Raw genomic sequence first — 20,402 nt, forward strand, 5'->3', positions numbered from 1 at the left:
GGAAGTGGTGCTGTGGCTCAAGTGGTAGAGTGCTAGCCTTGAGCAAAAAAAGCTCAGGGACAGTGCCCAGCAATGAATTCAAGCCCCAGCACTGGCAAAAAAAAAAAAAAAAAGAAGCTGGGAATGGAGGTCTGTGCCTGTTATCTTAGGTATAGGAGATGGCTAAGTGACACAGCATCTGCCTAGTAAGTGCAAGGTCCTGAGTCCAAATCCAAGTACTATATGATAATGATAATAATAATAATAATAATAAATAGGAATACTAATATTACCTGTATCATAGAGTTGCTACATGACAGTGCCTGATTTACATAAATTACAGTGACCTACTAAGTATGGGCTATTATTATTTGTATTTTTTTTTTGCCAGTCCTGGGGCTTAAACTTAGGGCCTAGGCACTGTCCCTGAGCTTCTTTTGCTAAAGGCTAGCACTCTCCCACTTGAACTACTGCCCCACTTCCAACTTTCTCTGTTTATGTGGTACTGAGGATTTGAACCCAGGGCTTCATGCACGCCAGGCAAGCACTCTATCATTAAGCCATAGTTCCAGCCCTATTATTTGTATTTTTTAAAACTATAACCTATGGGGGCAGCGAGGTGGGGTGGGGGGTGTTCAAATGGTAGCACATCTGCCTAAGAAGTGCAAGGACTTAATTCAAACCCCAGTACCATCAAAATAAATAACAGAACAAATTTGTGAATGTCATTTTAAAACAACACACACATACACACACACACACACAATGCACACATCTTACATTTTCTAAGTAAATGTGTAGGGAAAACAAAAAAGTAACACAGTAAGAACTGTGTGACTATGTTTTTAGTGGCAAGAAATCTTAGGAGTAGGGGAGAAGGTAGAGTTCAGAAAAGACTTTAAACCTTTTCTACAGAACTTTTTCCTTCTTTCTTTCTTTTTTTATTTTTTTTGCTGGTCATGGGGCCTGAACTCTGGGCCTGGGTGCTATCCCTCAGCTCTTCAGCTCAAGTCTAGCACTCTACCACTTGAGTCACAGTGCCACTTCTGGCTTTTTCTGCTTATGAGGTGCTGAGGAATCGAACCCAGGGCCTCATGCATTCAAGGCAAGTACTCTACCACTGAGCCACCTTCCTAGCCCAGAACTTCTTCTTATTTGCAGATAAAACCACGGTTTGAACTCAGGGTCTCATGCTTGCTAGGTGGGTGCTATAGTCAGTCATGTCCCCATCTCAGAACATTCTACTTTTTAAAGTGTATTCATAACTGGTGCTGGTAGTTCATGCCTATAATCCTAGCTAATCAGGAGGCTGGGATTTGAGGCTCACAGTTTGAAGCCAGCTCAGGCAGATAAATCCATGTCTCTTGTCTCCAATTAACTCACAAAAAGGCCAAAAGTAGATTATAGCTCAAGTAATAGAACACCAGTCAATGAGAGAATTGCATCCCTTTGGTACATAGTAGGGGGCTGGGGACAATAAACAACCTAACAAAACCTATCCTAAACAATCTATCAAAAGGTTATCTCTTTCTGTCAAACATGCTGAACTGGTAGAATTCTAATCTGGGGCTGCTTGGCAGAGCAACACCTATCTGAGAATGAAACCAGCACAAACATACACATACACACATATACATCTGTGCTCATTGCTGCACTATTCATGAAAGCCAAGATACAGAAATAGCCCAGATGCCCTATAATGGATGAGTGGATCAATGCAATGGAATTTTAACTTATTAGAAGTAGATGTACCTAGAAAAGATGGTGTTTTAAGCAAAGTAAGTCAGGCTCAAAGAGACAAAAGGCACATGTAGAAATTAGCTCTAAAATACAAACATATGCTAACATACAAAGATTATATACATACACACACAAATTATCTAAAGGATGGTTTACTTAGGGGAGGAGCCCAATGGTATAACATCTTTCAACAACTAATGAACAGTTTGACAAAGTGAACACCAAAAAATTGAACATGCTTTTTGGGGGTGGGCAACAAGAGGGGGTACACCAATGAAGAAAGGGTGAGCAAATACAGTCATTATATTCAATGTACACTATGCAAAACTTGAACTACATAACTTGAGGGTATGATTGGGATGGAGAATGTTGAGGGAAAATGGTGGAAGGCCTGACATTGATCAAGTTGCATTGTACTCATAACCTGACTGGTGAATTGAATCCTTTGTACAACTACTTAATAAAAATAAAATTTAAAAAACCCTAAAAGATGAGTTGTCATACTGGTGATATCAGTTAACATCCCTATCTCGTAAAGGCTAGAACCAGTACATTCTGACCCAAGCAAGTTTACCTGAGTTTCTGTCATTTAAGGCTGAAACTGGCTTGACTAATATATGATCAAAATATGTGAATCTTCAAGTTCTAGAAGTCTGCTACTAGCCATAGGAAAGATTTCAGTAGAAAAATGCTTTTAGAAATTTCCATGATCTCAGGGGAAAAACAAGTCGTTTAAATAAGGATACAGGTGGACCTGTTGCAACAATGAGAAGTACAAGTTGTCATGTCAAAAACGAACTTTACAACTTGGGGGGGGGAGAGGGAGGATGGGAAGGGTAAACAAAGGAGGAGGCTACAATGTTTGATAAGAAATGTACTCACTATCTTGCCCATGTAATTGTAACCCCTCTGTACAGTATTTTCACAATAAAAAAAAAGAAAAAAAAAAGAAATTTCCATGATCTCAATAGAGAGCTTGACAGAACAGGAAAATATATACATATATATACACACATACATATACACGCACATATATATATATATATATATATATATATATCCAGATATCTTTTTTTTTTTTTTTTGGTCGGTCGTGGGGCTTGAACTCTGGGCCTGGGCGCTGTCCCTCAGCTCTTCAGCTCAAGGCGAGCACTCTACCACTTGAGCTACAGCGCCACTTCCGGTTTTCTGGTGGTTTTTATTGGAGATAAGAGTCTCACAGTCTCTCTTGCCCGGGCTGGCTTTGAACCGCGATCCTCAGATCTCAGCCTCCTGAGTAGCTAGGATTACAGGCGTGAGCCACCAGCGCCCGGCTCATATCCAGATATCTTAACCAATATTTTCACCAAAAATAAAGAATATAATCCCCAATTTTACATTCTGAAGAACTGATGAAAACCTTAATCAGAATGGCTAATAAAACAATAGGTTCTCAACAAGCACTGGGAGTTCATGCTTGTAATCTTAGCAACTAAGAAGCCTGATATCTGGAGATTCATAGCTCAAAGCCAGCCTTAGCAGAAATCTGTAAGATAGCAAAATGCTGGACTGGTGGTATGGCTCAAGTGATAGAGTATCATCTAATAAGCAAGCTCAAGACTCTAAATTCATCCTCTGATACTGTTTTTTAAAAAGTCTGGCTTAGCAGGGTGCAAGTAGCTCATGCCTGTAATCCTAGCTACTCAGGAGGCTGAGATCTGAGGATCAAGGTTCAAAGCCAGCCCAGGCAGGAAAGTCCGAAAGACTCTTATCTGCAATAAAGCACCAGAAAACCAGAAGTGATGCTGTGGTTTAAGTGGTAGAGCACTAGCCTTCAGCTGAAGAGCTGAGGGACAGCACCTAGGCCCAGAGTTCAAGCCCCATGACCGACAAAAAAAAAAAAAGTCACATAAACCCACCATGCCACAGATAAGATTAAGCATTCATTTTGAAATTTGTCAGGCTTAGAACAGTCTATTCTAAGCCAGTTGTTCATACTTCACCTGCTTTGTCATTGCTGCTAATGTATCCTTTTGCTACTATATACTTTGGATGAAAACAAAATTGAGTCAATGATAGTGTGTGGCTGAGAGGTAAAAGAAGAGATAACTCAAGAAATTACGGTTATACAGTAGTAAAATCTTGCTGTGGTTTTTTTTTTTGGTCCGGTCGTGGGGCCTGAACTCTGGCCCTAGGCGCTGTCTCTGCGCTCTTCAGCTCAAGGCTAGCACTCTACCACTTGAGCCACAGTGCCACTTCCGGCTTTTTTATTTTTTCTGCTTATGTGGTGCTGAGGAATCAAGCCCAGGGCCTCATGTATGTAAGACAAGCACTCTACCACTTAGCCACCTTCCCAGCCCCCAGTAGTAAAATCTTATCTTGACAACTAGTTGTAAAATTATAGTACAGTCACACTCCTTGAGAATTAATTTGTCAGGGTGGTTCCCACCTGTTATCCTAGCTACTCAGGAGGCTGAGATCTGAGTTCAAAGACCAGGCAGTAAGGTCCACAAGACTCTTATCTCCAATTAACCACCAAAAAAAAAAACAAAAAACAAAACCAGAAATGGAGCTATATAGCTCAAGTAGTAGAGTGCTAGCCTGGATCACAAAAGTCAAGAACAGTGCCCAGACATTGGTTCCTCACATCTGTAATCCTACCCAGGAGGCTAAGATCTGAGGATCACAATTCAAAGTCAGCCCAAGTAGGAAAATCCATGAACGAAAGAAGCTCAAGAACAGTGCCCAGGCTCTGAGTTCAAGCCCCAGGACTGGCTTTTAAAAAAAAATTGTTTGTTATGCTCAAATTTTATCAACTTATTAGGGGGTGAGGTAGGAAAATACTAATAAACATCTTTCTTATATTCTTTTCTTTTTTCTTCCCCCCCCACATTTTTATTAGCCTAAATTGTCATACAAGGAAAGTTCATTTTGACATGTCCATACATCCATATAGATCAAACTCACCCCTTCTATCACTCCACTTCTCCCCTCTCCCCGCTTCCCAAACCAGTTTCAACAAGCTTCACTATTCCATTTTCATACCTGTATATAAACTATTTGACCATATTCACTATATTCTCTATTCACCCTGCCTCCTCCCACAAGTGCCCACACCCAAGATAGGATCTGCTGCACATTCTTGTCATTCATTTTTTAAAGTAATGTTAAGTGTTCAAAGGGATTTCATCATAGTCTTTTTAAAAGCTATTTCCCTGTATTCAAAATAATGTTTCACTCTTTTTTTTGGGGGGGGAGTGCTAGTCTTGGGACTTGAACTCAGAGCCTGAGCACTGTCCTTGAGTTTCGTTCAAGGCTAGTGCTCTACCACTTGAGCTTCAGCTCTACTTCTGACCTTTTTGGTGGTTAGCTGGAGAAAAGAGTCTCAAAGACTTTTCTGCCTAGACTGACTTCAGATCTCAGCCTCCTGAGTAGCTAGGATTACAGCTATAAACTACTGGCACCCAGCCTAGAGTGCTTCACTCTAACAAAGCCTTTATTAGGAATTTACATATATAATTTCATTAAACATGGGCATACCTGTACTCTGTACTTTCAAAAAGGGATAAATTATTGTTTTAACTGCAGAATCGTGTGTGTGTGTGTGCGCACACACACACACACACACACACACACACGCCAGCATATACATATGCTAGTACCAGGACTTAAACACAGAGCCTCCTGATCTCACTCAACTTCTTGCTCATGGCTGGTGCTCCACCACTGAGCCATACCCTCATCCTAACTCATTGTTTTAGGTAACCAACCACTCTTTTGGTTTAATTGGTTTCTTGTGATAGAATCACAACTATGTAGTATAGTAGGCTAGCCTTGAACTCTGACCCCTCCTGCCTCAGCCTCCTGAGTTCTAGAATTACATGAATTATATATGTGCATCACCATGTCCCACTACAATTGACCTTTTTTTTTTTTTGTTCGGTTGTGGGGTTTGAACTCTGGGCCTGGGTGCTGTCCCTCAGCTCTTCAGCTTAAGGCTAGCACTCTACCACTTGAGCCACAGCACCACTTTTCTGGCTTTTTCTACTTATGTGGTGCCGAGGAATTGAAACCACAGCCATATACATGCAAGGTAAGTACTCTATCACTGAGCCACCTTCTCAGCCCCTACAATTGACTTTGGAGTCTTACCATTTATAAAGACAGACAATGCCACTGATCTAAACGTTAAAGACAAGAACTTTTAATTATATTCTTAGTTCTGTTTTTTAGAGACAAGGTCATTTATGTAGTCCAGATTGACCTCCAATTTGCTCTGTAACTGTAGTCTCAAACTCCAAATCTTTCTGCCTCAGCCTCCTAAATACTGAGATTATAAGTGTGTACCACCAAGTCCAGCTTTAAATTGTACTCTAAAATTTAAAAATAGCCAAGCATGTTGGTATATATTTGGGAACCCAGCCTAGGTTACATAATAAGACCATCTCAAAAGTAATTAATGAAATTTAATTTAAATTGAACCCTTCTCTGTAGAGAAACTCAAATGATGCTAAACTCAAATGACCCCAAAATTCTATCAAAACCAAATTATATCAAAAATAGAATACTCTATAATGTAACATTGACTTACCTTTGTCCTTAACTCCTACTTTAAACCCCTACAGGACTATTCTCCTTAATTTTACTCATTTTCTTGACCATTTCAATCATGCATGTCACCTATAAATCAGTACCTGATCCTCTGTTCTTTTATTTCATATTTAATTCATCATAAAAATTAATCTACCACCCATAAAAATCTGTATCTTCCAACCTGATGTTAATTTAGTGGGTTACATTTATTTAGAAATCAAACAAGTTCACCCTCCAAAAAATCCTGAAATAAAATGCCTTATCTATTAATATCTGGCCTAAAAATGCCAGGTTTACTACTCTTCTATTATATTCGTATTTAATAGCAAATTCAATAGATTTTTTTTCCCTTATAAAGTCCCTAGTATTGTCCTTCCTTTCCATTCACCCAGCCATCAGCCACTCCAGGTCACTCTCTCTCACATGTATTATTTCAATAACCTAATAACTGACAGCCACTTACTTCCAATCTCTTCAGACTTTACCTAACATACACAAAAAGCTGCCAGAATTTACCACTTCAATGTGAGCACTCAGAAACCCACAGAGCCTCCCAATTGTTTCAAAGCCAAAGTCGCTGGCCAATGTTCTAGGTAGTTACAGCAAAAAAGACACTTTTTGTTCATCACATAAGTAGCTATATTATTTTTTTCTTTACATTCTTAACACAGCACAGCTGCCATTAGCTCCTGACATAATTTTGTCTTTCAAAAATCGCCTTGTTTCAAAATCCTACTATACTAGAAGGTTTTAAAGTGTAGGGTTTGACCTGACTCTGGTATCTATCATTTTTTAACTAAGTAACAGTAACAAGTCATTTGATTACATCTACATAATAGAGATATCAAAATGACTTCTTAAGATTGTTATGAAAAGTAACATAAATAACATTCTTAAAGCACTGGGCCAATATATAACATACTCTAAACAATTAGCCACTGTTAACAGTTGGCCACTCTTTCCAGTCCAATTGCTCTACCATTTATCCCCACTATTCTTTTTTTTTATTGTGAAAATACTGTACAGAGGGGTTACAATTACATGGGCAAGATAATGAGTACATTTCTTATCAAGCATTGGAGCTTCCTCCTTTGTTTCCCCTTCCCATCCCTTCCCATCCTCTCCCCCTCAATCCTCCCTCCCCTCCCGCACCAAAGTTGTAAAGTTCGTTTTCAACATAACAACTTGTACATCTCATTGTTGCAATGGGTCCACCTGTATCCGTATTTAAACGATTTATTTTTCCCCTTCCCCTCCACAAATTATACTGACATCAAATACAGTGAAAGCAGGTATCCCCACTATTCTTGTCTCCATCACTGATCTGTAGAGATGGACTGGTCCTCGGGAAAGAACTAGTTCAATCATATGTCCATCATCAAGTCTTGACTTAATTCTCTGCTTTAGTCAATTTGGTGTTTTTTTGTTTTTTTACTAAACTAAATACAACTATAGGTATGCAAAAAAAATGGTTCTCACTAAATACTAGTTGGTAAATAATTACTACAGAAATGTATAATTAGAGGCTGGGAAGGTGGCTCAGTGGTAGAGCGCTTGCCTTGCATGCATCAGGCCCTGGGTTCGATTCCTCAGCACCACATAACAAAAAGAAAAAAGCTGAAAGTGGTGCTGTGGCTCAAGTGGTAGAGCACTAGCCTTGAGCTGAAGAGCTGAGGGACAGCACCCAGCCCCAGAGTTCAGGCCCACGACCGGAATAAAAAAAAAAGTATAATTAGCAGATATGTGTCTAATATATCTAAATGCGCCTATAATAAAATCCAATTCAAACTTGTATCTATCCTAAAACTTTTTGTAAGGAAGTGGAACTATGGCTCAAACGGTAAAGTGCTCACCTTGAGCTGAAGAGTGCAGGGACAGCACCCAGGCCCAGAGTTCAAGCCCCACAACCCACCAAAACAAAACAAAAAACCACTTTTTGTAAAAGTATCCAATAATTTTAAGTATCCTTTGAAGTAGTCAAGCCAGGAATAAACATTTAATATGTTACTTGGTAACTGTAGTCCAAATGCTCCAACCAGCTACAATGTATCTAAGAACCTTTTGCTTTCCTGAGGTTGTATTTCTCTCTTCCTTTCTTATAAGAAAGTTTAAGTCAATATAGAATTTTCAATATAAAAACAAAATAAGACTATCATAAAAATAACATGTCAGGGGTTTGGAGTATAGTTCAGTAGTAGAATACTTGCCTAATAAAAAGAGGCTCTAGATCAATCAACAGCACCACAATAATACTAATAATGTGCAAAAATAAAGTAATATGCAAAACATTAAATGAAAAGCTAAGATTTAAAAGTTGTCAAATAGTCTTAGTCTCTTTCCTTGTACCACCAAGCCACACTACCACCACCATTACCCATATACCCATTCCAAAACAAGCCTTCCAAACAAAATAAAATAAAATAACAGGCTGGGAATGTGGCTTAGTGGGACAGTGCTTGCCTAGCATTCCTGCATACCACATAAACAGAAAAAGCCAAAAGTGGCCCTGTGACTCAAGTGATAGAGTGCTAGCATTGAGCAAAAGAAGCTCAGGGATGGTGCTCAGGCCCTGAGTTCATGCCCCAGGACGGGCACAAAAAAAAAAGCAAGCAAGAAAGAAAGAAAGTAACAAATCCATGCAGAATTAAGATTTTTTTTCATAGAATTTTTAAAGCTGGATTTTCATTCTCTTATATCTCACTAGGTCTCACATGAGAAAATGAAACCCAAAAAGTCAAACTTAAGGGTATAAGAGCCAAATAGATAAATGCAAGCCTGGAAATTGAACCAATGATCCTGATTCTTGAACCAATGCTCATAGTACTATGTCAAGTAGCATCAACTGATTTTTTTCATGACCATTTAATATAAAAAATGTAATACTATATCATTTGAACTCCTACAATTGAGATAATCTTATGACAGAGTTAACACTGATATATTTTGGGATGTTCTCAGAAATACCTGGGAAGAATACAAGCCACAAATTGAACAGTTCTGTTGTAACTACTTTTGTTCTTGAAAAGATACTTCCTTCAGGGGCTGGGAAGGTGGCTCAGTGGTAGTGCACTTGCCTTGCATGCCTGAAGCCCTGGGTTCGATTCCTCAGCACCACATAAGAAAAAAGCCAGAAGTGACGCTGTGGCTCAAGAGGTAGAGCGCTAGCCTTGAGCTGAAGAGCTGAGGGACAGCGCCCAGGCCCAGAATTCAGGCCTCACGACCAGACCCCCCCCCAAAAAAAAGATACTTCCTTCAATTAATTGTGTAAGCCCAGCCCTTGGGAGGCTAAGGAAGGTAAATGAACTACACATGGGTATGGTATAGCATTCTCCCCAATAATAACTTAAAATGATGTTTCAGATAAAAATGGAATCAATCCAAGGCTCATATATTAGAATCTTTTCCTAATATAGAACCATAGAGTTTTGGAATTAGAAGTAACCTTGGAGGTCACCTTTCATTTCAGAGAGGAAAATAATACCCAGCAGGAATCTGCCCAAGGTTAAAATGTCTACGCAAGAACTCAAATCCAAAATAAAGTTTTCAAAAGAACAATTCTGGAAAAAACCACAACATTTAGTGAAATTCCTTAAAAATCTAAGAAAGTGAAGCAAAAATTAAGCAAACCTCTTAAAAAAAAAAAAAAACAAGTCTACAGCCTAGTCACTGATCCTAAAATCTTAAAATAAGGTAGATGCTAGGCAAGGGTTTTAGACAATAACATTTTGTATCAAAACCTCCAAAAGCCCTATGGTTATGCTATGAGTAAGCAGAGAATGGGAAAGACACACACAAACTAAGAATAGCTTTAGCTTTAATATTATCTCCGTAACAAATTATATGAAGGATTATTCTTAAACTAAAAAATTGAATAAACATACTATTTTCAAGAAAGTAAGAATTTTGGTCATAATACTTACCAATTATACAAGTATGCCAATGAATTTTGAAACTTTACCTTGGTCTTAGCTTAAGGGAAGCTATAAATTGTTTTAAGTCCATTTTTACATATTTTTAAATCAAAGAGAAAATAATTTGAGGAAAACCTTTTATCAATGGTAAATATAAAGAAAATCTTTTGATCACATATCAGCAATAGAATTACAAACTATATTGTCTTGCCATCTTTGTAAGCACACATGAAATTAAAACATTGCTTAAAGGTAAGGTTTGAAAAGGTTTAGAGTACATTTATTTCTTGTTGAAAAATATGTTAATTTACCTGTAGGAATATGTTTCTCAACTCATGAGGATCACCTCGCTTGGTTGTGTGTATCTGTAGGGGGAAAAAAGCCAGTTAATGCTTCACTAGAGACCACACAGTCTCTTTAGATTACAGCTCAAATCGGCTAACAATCAATGGTCTAATCTTATATGGTGGCATTTAGTTTTAAGCAATCCAAAAGCCCAAATTGCTGATAACTACTGTCAAATTGGAGATTTTAGACTAGAAGGTGGGAAAACAGTGTAAATGGTTAAAAAAGGGGAAATAACAGTGTTACCTTTTTACTGGAAAGAAAAGGCAATGAGTGTCAGTCTTTTACTTTACTCCAATTCTTAGAACAACACAGTAGCAATCACCAAGCTTCAAACCCAGAGACCCACAAGAGTAGGACAACAGGAGTGTTAAAATGCACAAATTAATAGCATGGCCTAGCAGCCTTTCTTCTCAATGGAAACCAATAATTACATATAATTATCTCGGCAGTCCTCTTTCCCCATCGAAACCTAAAATATGAGCGCTTCCACAATACAGATACTTTCAACATCCTGAGCTCTGCAACGAAAATGACAACCACTGCCCTGGCTGTACCAAGGCTCCGAATTACTCAATACCTACCCCCTCCCCCACCCCACACACGGATGCCCTAGGTAGCACCGGCTATACCGGCCACTTCCACTCCCTTTCCGATGCTCCGTAACTCTGTGCTCACAATTCCACGTACCTAAAGGCAAGACCCTACTCGTCCTCCAATGCCCAGTGGTCCTCACAGCCCCCTCCAACTCACAGCCCTCGTCCTTCCCCTCCCCCAGCCGGGCATCCTCTTCCCTCCGATGTGAGCCCCGCGCCGCTCTCCCACCCGCAACCTGGAGCCCCCGGACGCGCTACCTAAGAACTAGCCACAAAAAGAAATGGAAAAAGGGTAGGGGGAGGAGGCTGCAGGCAGGGCCCTTGGAATGTCTCTTATGCAATAAAGGCAGCAGCAGAGAGTTGGAGTCACCTTGACCGCCATGCTGTGCTCGGAAGCCGGGGACGAGCGAGTGAGCGAGCAGGGCCCAGCTGTCACGGCGCGCGCGCGCCACCTCGCCCGCCGCGCCCGCCCTCCCGCTCGCCGGGGCCGCGCGCGTCCCTATGCAAATGAGCTCGGGGCGCGGCCCGCCCCGAGAAGGCCCGGAGTCGGGGCTAAGAGAGCTGGACCCCCGGCGGGACCCTGGCCTCCGGCTTGGGGTGGAGAAGAGGGACCGCTCCTCCCGCCACCAAGACTGGAGTGCGAGCCTGGGGATTCCGATGCGCTAGAGGTTGTCTGCGGCCGAGTCTGGGACGCACCAGCCTCAAGTTGCCTAAGGCCTCTTAGTGGGTGTGGCTTTGGGCTCAGGCTTCAGCCAAAGGCGGTCTCCCCAGAGGCTTTTAAAGGAGCCCTTTGGGGTCTATATTGCACAAGATTTCGAAATACTGAGGAGCAGGTCCCATTAATAATCGTTAATTCTAGGCAAATACTGACGAATTGGGAACTGCTCACTCGGGTGGAAAATTTTTAAAACTAGGTAACTATAACTAGAAACGTGCTTCTAAATTTGTCATGGATGCGTATCTTAATACGTGTTTGTTTCATATACCATTGTAAAGGTTAGTACTACACTCACTCCACTTTCCTAATTATCCAAATCCTTTGTACAGGTGGGGTGCATATAGAAAAATCTCCACTGATCCTCCGGGCTAGCGCTGAATCCTGGCCATTATTTGGACATGAACAGACAATAACTCTCTGTTGGATTCCCTGTCCTTCCTAAGAAATGATAGCTCTATCTTGAACCAAAATAATATCTCTAAAACTGAGTCTTGCTATTATAAACACATCAGGCTACATACTGATGCATTAAAAACAGTTAATGGGCACCTACTCTATGCAAGACATAGCCCTGCTTGTAAAAAATACGAAGACAAGATTTACTACCTACTCTTTAGGCACTTAGTGACAGCATAAATGCTTCTCCAAAACCTCAACCACATGTGAATTTTTTTTGTACTTTTAAAAAAGTTATACTACTATTCACTTATTTTTTTATTATAATCAAGTGATTGTCCATGGGGATTTCATTTGACATGGAATACAATGTATCCTGATCAGACTCACACTTTCAATCACACTCTTATTCCTCTTTTCCCCTTCCCAAACCAATCTCAACAAGCTTCATTGTTCCATTTTCACAAATGTACATAAAGTATTTGGTCCATAGAATATATATGCTTCTTTTTTTATATATACACTTCTTTTAAAACATTTTTTAAGTCTAAGAAAGCCAAGATCTACCTTAATTTCACTTAGTTTGTCATTTTGGTAAGTAAGTAACAGAAATAAAGAATAGCTTACAGTAAATGGGAATTGTTGGTAAGCTATTAGCTACACTGCTAGTACTCCACAAATGAGCTTTTCTGCTACAGTTGCTTTGGCTTTCACAGTTTCATCTTTCCTCCATCTTTTCAGTGTGTTTTATTTTTTGATTTCTTCTTTTTGTTCAATGTATTTTGGAACAATGTAACATTTTTCCTTCTAGTATCTCCTGTCCATCATTCTCTACTGTTTCTTATTTTCTAAAGTTTCTGTAAGTAGGAATGTAAGGCTTATTTTGTCATTTTATAAGGGAAAGATGTCTAATTGGCAGGCCAAAGTCTCTCCCTTTGAATCAACATATTGAGGAAAAAGTCTCACAATTTCTTGTCTAGGCTGACTTTGAACCCCAGTCCTCAGATCTCAGCCTCCTAAGTAGCTAGTATTACAGTAGTGAACCACTGGCAATTGGCTCAAAATGAATGTTTAAAAAGTAAAACCTGGGCTGGGAAGGTAGCTCAGTGGTAGAGTGCTTGACTTGCATACCTGAGGCCCTGAGTTTCATTCCTCAGCACCACATAAGCAGGAAAGGCTGGAGGTGGCACTGTGGCTCAAGTGGTAGAGTGCTAGCCTTGAGCTGAAGAGCTGAGGGACAGTGCCCAGGCCCATAGTTCATGCCCCATGACCGACCAAAAAAAAAAAAAAGTAAAACCTAGAAATACAAAACTCCTAAAAGAAAATTACAGAAAAAGCTTGTTGACAATGCCCTGGGCAATAATTTCTTAAGCATCAAACCCAAAGCTCTAACTATAGAAGCAAAAAATTAATTAGCAAGACTATATCAAACTGAAGTGTTCTGTACACCCAAAGAAATAACCAACAAAATGAAAGGCAGCCTTCAAACTGAGGGGAAAAAAATGAACTCATGAATCAGACTAGGATATACCCTTGTTAGTTGTAAATAAATATATGATATATACCCTTGTATATAAATATATATGTATATATACATATATATATATAGAGAGAGAGAAACATAGAAAGAGGGAGGGAAGGAGAAATGGAAAAAATAAAACTGATTATATCAGGGTTGGGATGTAGGAAGAAAGTGAAGTGGGAAAACGTAGATCAAAAGATGAAAAGTAACTAATACAAATTCAAAGAGCTAATATAAAGACTATAATTGAAAGAATTTAAACTTTTGTTAAATGAGTATTTTATTGTTGTTTTTGCCACAAGACAGAGGGATATGGGCAACTATGTAAAATGATGACTATGTTAATTAGTTCCACAATAGTAACCATTTTGCTATATATACCTTTTTGTGTATGTGTGCCAGGGCCTGGGCCCTGTCCCTAAGCTTTTGTGCTCAAGGCTAGCACTCTAGCACTTGATCCACTGCTCCACTTCTGGCTTTTTGGTGGTTAATTGAAGATAAGCTTTTCCTAGGCAATCCTGCCCAAACTGACTTTGAACTGTGATCCTCTGATATCATCCTCCTGAGTAGCTAGGTTTAGGCATGATCCACAGGCATCCAGCTATGTATACCTCTTATAGCATCATGTTATATATCTTTGTTTTGTCAGTCGTGGAGCTTGAACTCTGGGCTTGGGGCTGTCCCTGAGCTCTGGCTAGTGCTCTACCACTGAGCCACAGCACCACTTCCGGTTTTCTGGTACTTAAATGGAGATAAGAGTCTCACAGATTTTCCTGCCCTGGCTGGCTTTGAACCTGATCCTCAGATCTCAGCCTTCTGATTAGCTAGGATTACAGGCGTGAGCTACTGGCATCTGTCTCATGTTGTATATCTCAAATGTATACTATAAAATTTCTTTAAAAAAATAAATACTAGAGTTCTTGCTATGAAAAAGCTTTTGTCAGGCGCCAGTGGCTCACGTCTATAATCCTAGCCCCGGGAAGTGAGGCTGAGGCTCAAGTGGTAGAGTGCTAGTCCACAGCTGAAGAGCTGAGAAACAGTGCCCAGATCCAGAGTTCAAGCTCCACGACTGAAAGGAAAAAAAAAAAAAGCTCAAGGACAAGGCCAAAATAAACAAACAAACAAACAAATCAGATGAGGCTAGGTGTTGTGGTGCCTACCTTTAAGCTCCTGTCAAACTCCTTTACTTGAAAAGCATATATAGAAGTATTGAAGGGTAGGAATGTGGCTTAGTGGTAGAGTGCTTGCCTAGCATGCACAAAGCCCTGGGTTCGATTTCTCAGTATCATAAAAAAATCTGGTAGTGGTGCTGTGGTTCAAGTGCTAGAGCATTAGCCTTGAGCAAAAGAAGCTCAGGGACAAGTGCTTAATTAAGCCCTGAGTTCAAGCCCCAGGACTGGCAAAAAAAAAAAAGGTATTGCAGGCTAGCCTGGGCAAAAATACAAGATTGTACTTCAAAAACAATGAAATCAAAAACAGCTGCAGGAATGGTTTAAGTGGTAGAGTACCTGCAAAAAAAATCATATGAACTACATGTATTCCTTAAATTACATTTTCTCTAAACCATTCTTTCTCATAGTATGGCTCTAAGTCCTGTAAATTATGCAATGGAGATGATTTTGATCACATTTTTGGACTAGAGCCTTCTTTATTCCCTCAGGGAGACAATAACAGCCAATTTTCTTTTCAATGATGAATTTTGAAATCCATGGAATAAGCTACTCTAAATATTTGTGAGTGCTTGTCACTATACTAATAGTGACAAAACAAGATGGTACTTAGGGGAAGGCTGCATGATCAGATAGAGGACTGAACTAGGTAAGTTTTAATGAATAAAGTAAAAAGAATTATACTAAAACTTTTTCTCATGTGCTAAATGTAAAGGCAGCTTTAGGCAATAAAGGGGTAGTAGGTCTAGGAATGGAGTTCAAAGGTAGAGTACTTCCCTAGAATGCGGGATGCCTTGGGTTTGACACAATACAATATAAATACAATACAATACAAAATAAAGCATAGTAATGAGTCAAGAATTTGTGGTTTATTACATTCTCTTAGGTAAATATATATATATATATATATATATATATATATATATATATATATAACTAGAGTTGAGTGCTGATGGTTCAAACTTATAATACAAGCAACTCAGGAGGCTGAGACATACACATATGTATGAAGGAACAGAGAGGAAAAAGAAAATATATAAATGGTCAATAAGCACATGAAAAAGTGCACATTTTTAGTAATCAGGAAAACCCAAAATATTCACAGTGAGAAGATAGTACTATACCCGCACTAGAATAGTTAAATTAAAATGGAACATATTAGTTGCTGGCAATATTTGGAGTAAGCAGAGCTTTCATACACTCTGGCAGTCATATAAAATAATATAACTACTTTGGGAAAAGGTCTAAACAGGCTCTTTCAAAACTAAATATAAACCTGGCACCAGTGGCTCATGCCAGTAATCCTAGCTACTTAAGAGTCTGAGATCTAAGGACTGTGGTTTGAAGGTAGCCAAGACAGGAGAGTCTGTGAGACTCTTATCTCCATTTATCCACTACAAAGTCCGAAGTAGAGCTGTGGATCCAGTGGTACAGCATAGCTGTGAGCAAAAAAACCTAAGGGAAAATTCCAAGCCCTGAAATAAAGTCCAGTATTAATGCACGCGCGCGCGCGCACACACACACACACACCACATTAGAATCTGGGTGCAACTGGCTATTTGTAATCCTAGCTACTGTAATACTAGGATTACAGTTTGAGGCCAACCCTGATAGAAAAATTCACAAGACTCCTTCTCAACTGATAGCTGGGCACTAGTGGCATACCTGTGATTCCAGCTATGGTAAAAAGTATAAAATAGGTAGATTTCAGTCCAGTATATACTGGGTAGGAAGTGAGACTCTATTTCAACTGACATTAAAAAGGACTACAGCTGAGATCCAGAGGATATTCAGGAGGCTGAGATCCAGAGGATTGTAGTAGTTTTGAGGCCAGCCCAGGGTACAAGTATCACAATTCCAGCTCCAAAATAACAGCTAAAAACTGGGTTAGAGACATAGTTCAAGTAGAAAAGCATAAGCTGAATAAGCTAAAGATGAGTAATTGAAAGCCCTTGTAATCAAATCCTGGCAGAAGAAAAAGAGAGAGGGAGAAAGAGATAGAGGGAGGATCTAAATATCACACTATTCAAATTCAGAATATATTGATGAATAACCTATCCACTAATATGTATGCAGTAGTTCCTATGTGTCAGACTCTAGTTTATCCTCGAAACAATCATAAAGGGATAGTGGTATATCCTTGTGATAGAGCACTTGTCTAGCATCCATGAAGCCCTGGGGTCAAGCTCTAGCACCACAAATAAGAAACAAACCCTAAATTATAGCTATTTCATTTTATTATCTCAATTTAAAGATTAAGAAATTGAAAGTGAGATTAAACACCTTTTTCTAGGCAAACAACTAATAAATTAAATTCCACTACTGCCCAGCACTGTGAAAGAAGATCATAACACATATCTTTGGCCCAAGTAAAGAACAATGAATACACAATACACTGAAGGTATATTGGTTGTTTTTTTTTTGTTTTGTTTTGTTTTTTTGGGGGGGTCCAGTCCTGGGGCCTGGACTCTGGGCCTGGGCACTGTCCCTCAGCTCTTCAGCTCAAGGCTAGCGCTCTACCACCTGAGCCACAACGCCACTTCCGGCTTTTTTATTTTTGCTTATGTGGTGCTGAGGAATCAAACCCAGGGTCTCATGCATGCAAGGCAAGCACTCTACCACTGAGCCACCTTCCCAGCCCCTGAAGGTATATTGTTTTCACAACCTTATACAGTTTAAAAATTGTCTAAGTTGATCCATTGTAAGTCAGGGTCCATCTGTTTCAAGACAGACAGTAACTCTGACCATCTACACATACTTTTCAGTGTCTTGGAATATCTACTAAATCACTTATTTTGAAAAGGCCATAAGTCAGTACTTTCATACAAAAAGAAAGCCCCATACCAGGTGTCAGTGGCTCACGCCTGTAATTCTAGCTACTCAGGAGGCTGAGATTTGAGGATCGTGGTTCAAAGCCAGCCCAGGCAGGAAAGTCTGTGAGACTCTTATCTCCAATAAACCACTAGAAAACCAGAAGTGGCGCTGTGACTCAAGCGGTAGCGCACTGGCCTTGACCAGAAGAGCGCAAGGACAGTACCCAAGCCCAGAGTTCAAGCCCCATGACAGACCAAAAAAAAAAGAAAGAAAAAAAAAGTCCCATGAGTTATGATGAGGTTAACACAGAAGGGAGTTTTCTTTGTTTTTTACATTGACTTTTGGATGCTCTTGAATCCAGATAGACTTTCAGTCTCTTTGGCATGTCCCCAGTTCTGATTGCCTTCCAGAGGTAACCACAATGTCAGCTTTTCAAAGCTCTCTCTCTCTGAATGTACATTCCTATTCAGATGGAAATAATTTTCAGACAATTCTTTGTTGTTGTTGGTTGTGGGGCTTGAACCCTGGACCTGGGTGCTGTCCCTCAGCTCTTCAGCTCAAGGCTCTACCACTTGAGCCACAGAGCCACTTCTAGTTTTGAGAGTGATTTATTGGAGATAAAAGTCTCACTGACTTTCTTGCCGGAGTTGGCTTTGAACTGCGATCCTCAGACCTCAGCCTTCTGAATAGCTAGGATTACAGGCGTGAGCCCCCAGCGCCCAACCATAAATTTCTTATAAGTCATGGCACAGGAAGATATTAGGATTTGAACTTCCTTTTCAGTGTGTCACCCCAAAGAATGGCTGGCTGACTAAAGAGATCGTAGTAACATGAAGCTAGAGTCTGCTGAATCCCCTTTACACTTAACTGGCACTGTGTGCCAGTTGTTCACACCTGTAATCCTAGCTATTCAGGAGGGTGAGACCTCAAGGATATTGGTTTAAGGGCAGCCTAGATAGAAATGTTAATGGCACGTGAAAGGAAGCAAACATTTATTTATTTTCTTTCTTTCTATTAGCATATAGTAGTTGCATGGGGGTGGAGTCATCGTGACATTTCTACCATGTATTCAGCGATTCAGCACCCTATTTTGCTCTCCTTTATCCTCTTCTCCATTTCCTAACACAATGTCAACAACTTTTATTGTTGTTTTCAAACATACTATCAACTTAAATCAAATTAATCCTCCTTTGACGTCCAAAACTTCTCCCTCTAGTACCCACTCCTCTTACAAAACCTGTTTCTCTTTCTCTGACACCTCAATTCCCTACTAATCAACTGCTTTCACTGAAGATCTTTATGGGCTGTCCCTGAACTCTTTTCTTCAGGGCTAGTAATTTACTACTTTGAGCCACAGCTCCAATTACAGTTTTCTGGTTTTACTGGTCATTAATTGGAGATAAGTCTCACTGACTTTACTGCCCCTGACTGGCTTTGAACTGTGATCCTCAGATCTCAACTTCCTGACGAGTTAGGATTACAGGCATGAGCCACCAGCACCTGGCCAGGGGCTGTAAGAATTTCTATGGCCAGGGTTGGAAATGTGGCTTAGTGGTAAAGTTCTTGCCTAGCATGAAAGAAGCCCTGAGTTCTATTCCTCAGTACCACATAAACAGAAAAAGCCATAAGTCGTGTTGTGGCTCAGGTGGTAGTATACTAGCCTTGAACAAAAAGAAGCTCAGAGACAGTACCCAGGTCCTGAGTTCAAGCCCAAGACTGGTTAAAAAAAAAAAAGCCTGTCACTGTGGCTCATGCCTGTAATCCTAGCTACTTAGGAGGCTGAGATCTGAGGACTACGGTTCAAAGCTAGCCTGCTCAGGAAAGTCCAGGAAACTCTTATCTCCAATAAACCACCAGAAAACTGGAAATGGTACTGTGGCTCAAATGGTAGAGTGCTAGTCTTGACCTAAAGAGCTCAGGGACAGCACCCAGGCCGAAGGTTCAAGCCCCATAACCGACAAAAAAAAAAAAGAAAAAAGATAAATATTGCAAATCTTTATGCCTTTGCCTTCTAATAGTTAAGATTACAAGCATGCATCACTGGCTAAAGCAACCAAGATTTTTGTTGTTGTTTTTTGGGGGGGTGTTTGTTTTGTGCCAGTACTAGGGCTTAACCTCAGGGTCTAGGGCACTCTCCCTTAGCTTTTTTCCCCCTCAGCTTTTTAAAAACTCAATTGTGGGCTGGGATGGTGGCTCAGTGATAGAGTGCTTGCCTTGCATGCCTGAGGCACCACATAAGCAAAAAGAAAAAAGCCGGAAGTGGCGCTATGGCTCAAGAGGTAGAGCGCTAGCCTTGATCTGAAGAGCTGAAGGACAGTGCCCAGGCCCAGAGTTCAGGCCACATGACCAGACCAAAAAAAAAAAAAACTCAATTGTGGCTCGACTGCTCAAACCCTAACTCCACTTCGAGCTTTTTGCTGGTTAATGGGAGATAATAATCTCAGTACTGAGGTTATAAAGCTAAGTGAATAATTCAGAAATTGAATTTTTTTTTTTGGGTCCGGTCGTGGGGCCTGAACTCTGGGCCTGGGTGCTGTCCCTCAGCTCTTCAGCTGAAGGCTAGCGTTCTACCACTTGAGCCACAGCACCACTTCCGGCTTTTTTCTTTTTGCTTATGTGGTGCTGTGGAATCGAACCCAG

At 40.1% G+C, this 20,402-nt stretch overlaps 1 protein-coding gene across 2 annotated transcripts in view; it reads right to left on the bottom strand.

Annotated features, from left to right (window-relative positions):
- Slc25a12 (solute carrier family 25 (aspartate/glutamate carrier), member 12) overlaps window positions 1–20,402 on the bottom strand; it is a 108,212-nt gene that overhangs the window by 80,971 nt on the left and 6,839 nt on the right. The window contains exons 1-2 of one of the 2 annotated variants that reach the window (XM_013030511.1): window positions 11,514–11,588; window positions 10,514–10,567 (exon numbers count right to left, since the gene is read on the bottom strand). In XM_013030511.1, the coding sequence (XP_012885965.1) occupies window positions 10,514–10,567; window positions 11,514–11,525 (66 nt within the window). In that variant the 5' untranslated portion in view covers window positions 11,526–11,588. Of the gene's footprint in view, window positions 1–10,513; window positions 10,568–11,513; window positions 11,589–20,402 lie in introns of those variants that run through there. The other variant, XM_013030518.1, reaches the window with a different exon arrangement.

The sequence above is a fragment of the Dipodomys ordii genome, unplaced genomic scaffold (assembly GCF_000151885.1).
Source record: "Dipodomys ordii isolate 6190 unplaced genomic scaffold, Dord_2.0 Scaffold5, whole genome shotgun sequence".
In the NCBI taxonomy this organism is placed as follows: Eukaryota; Metazoa; Chordata; class Mammalia; order Rodentia; family Heteromyidae; genus Dipodomys; species Dipodomys ordii.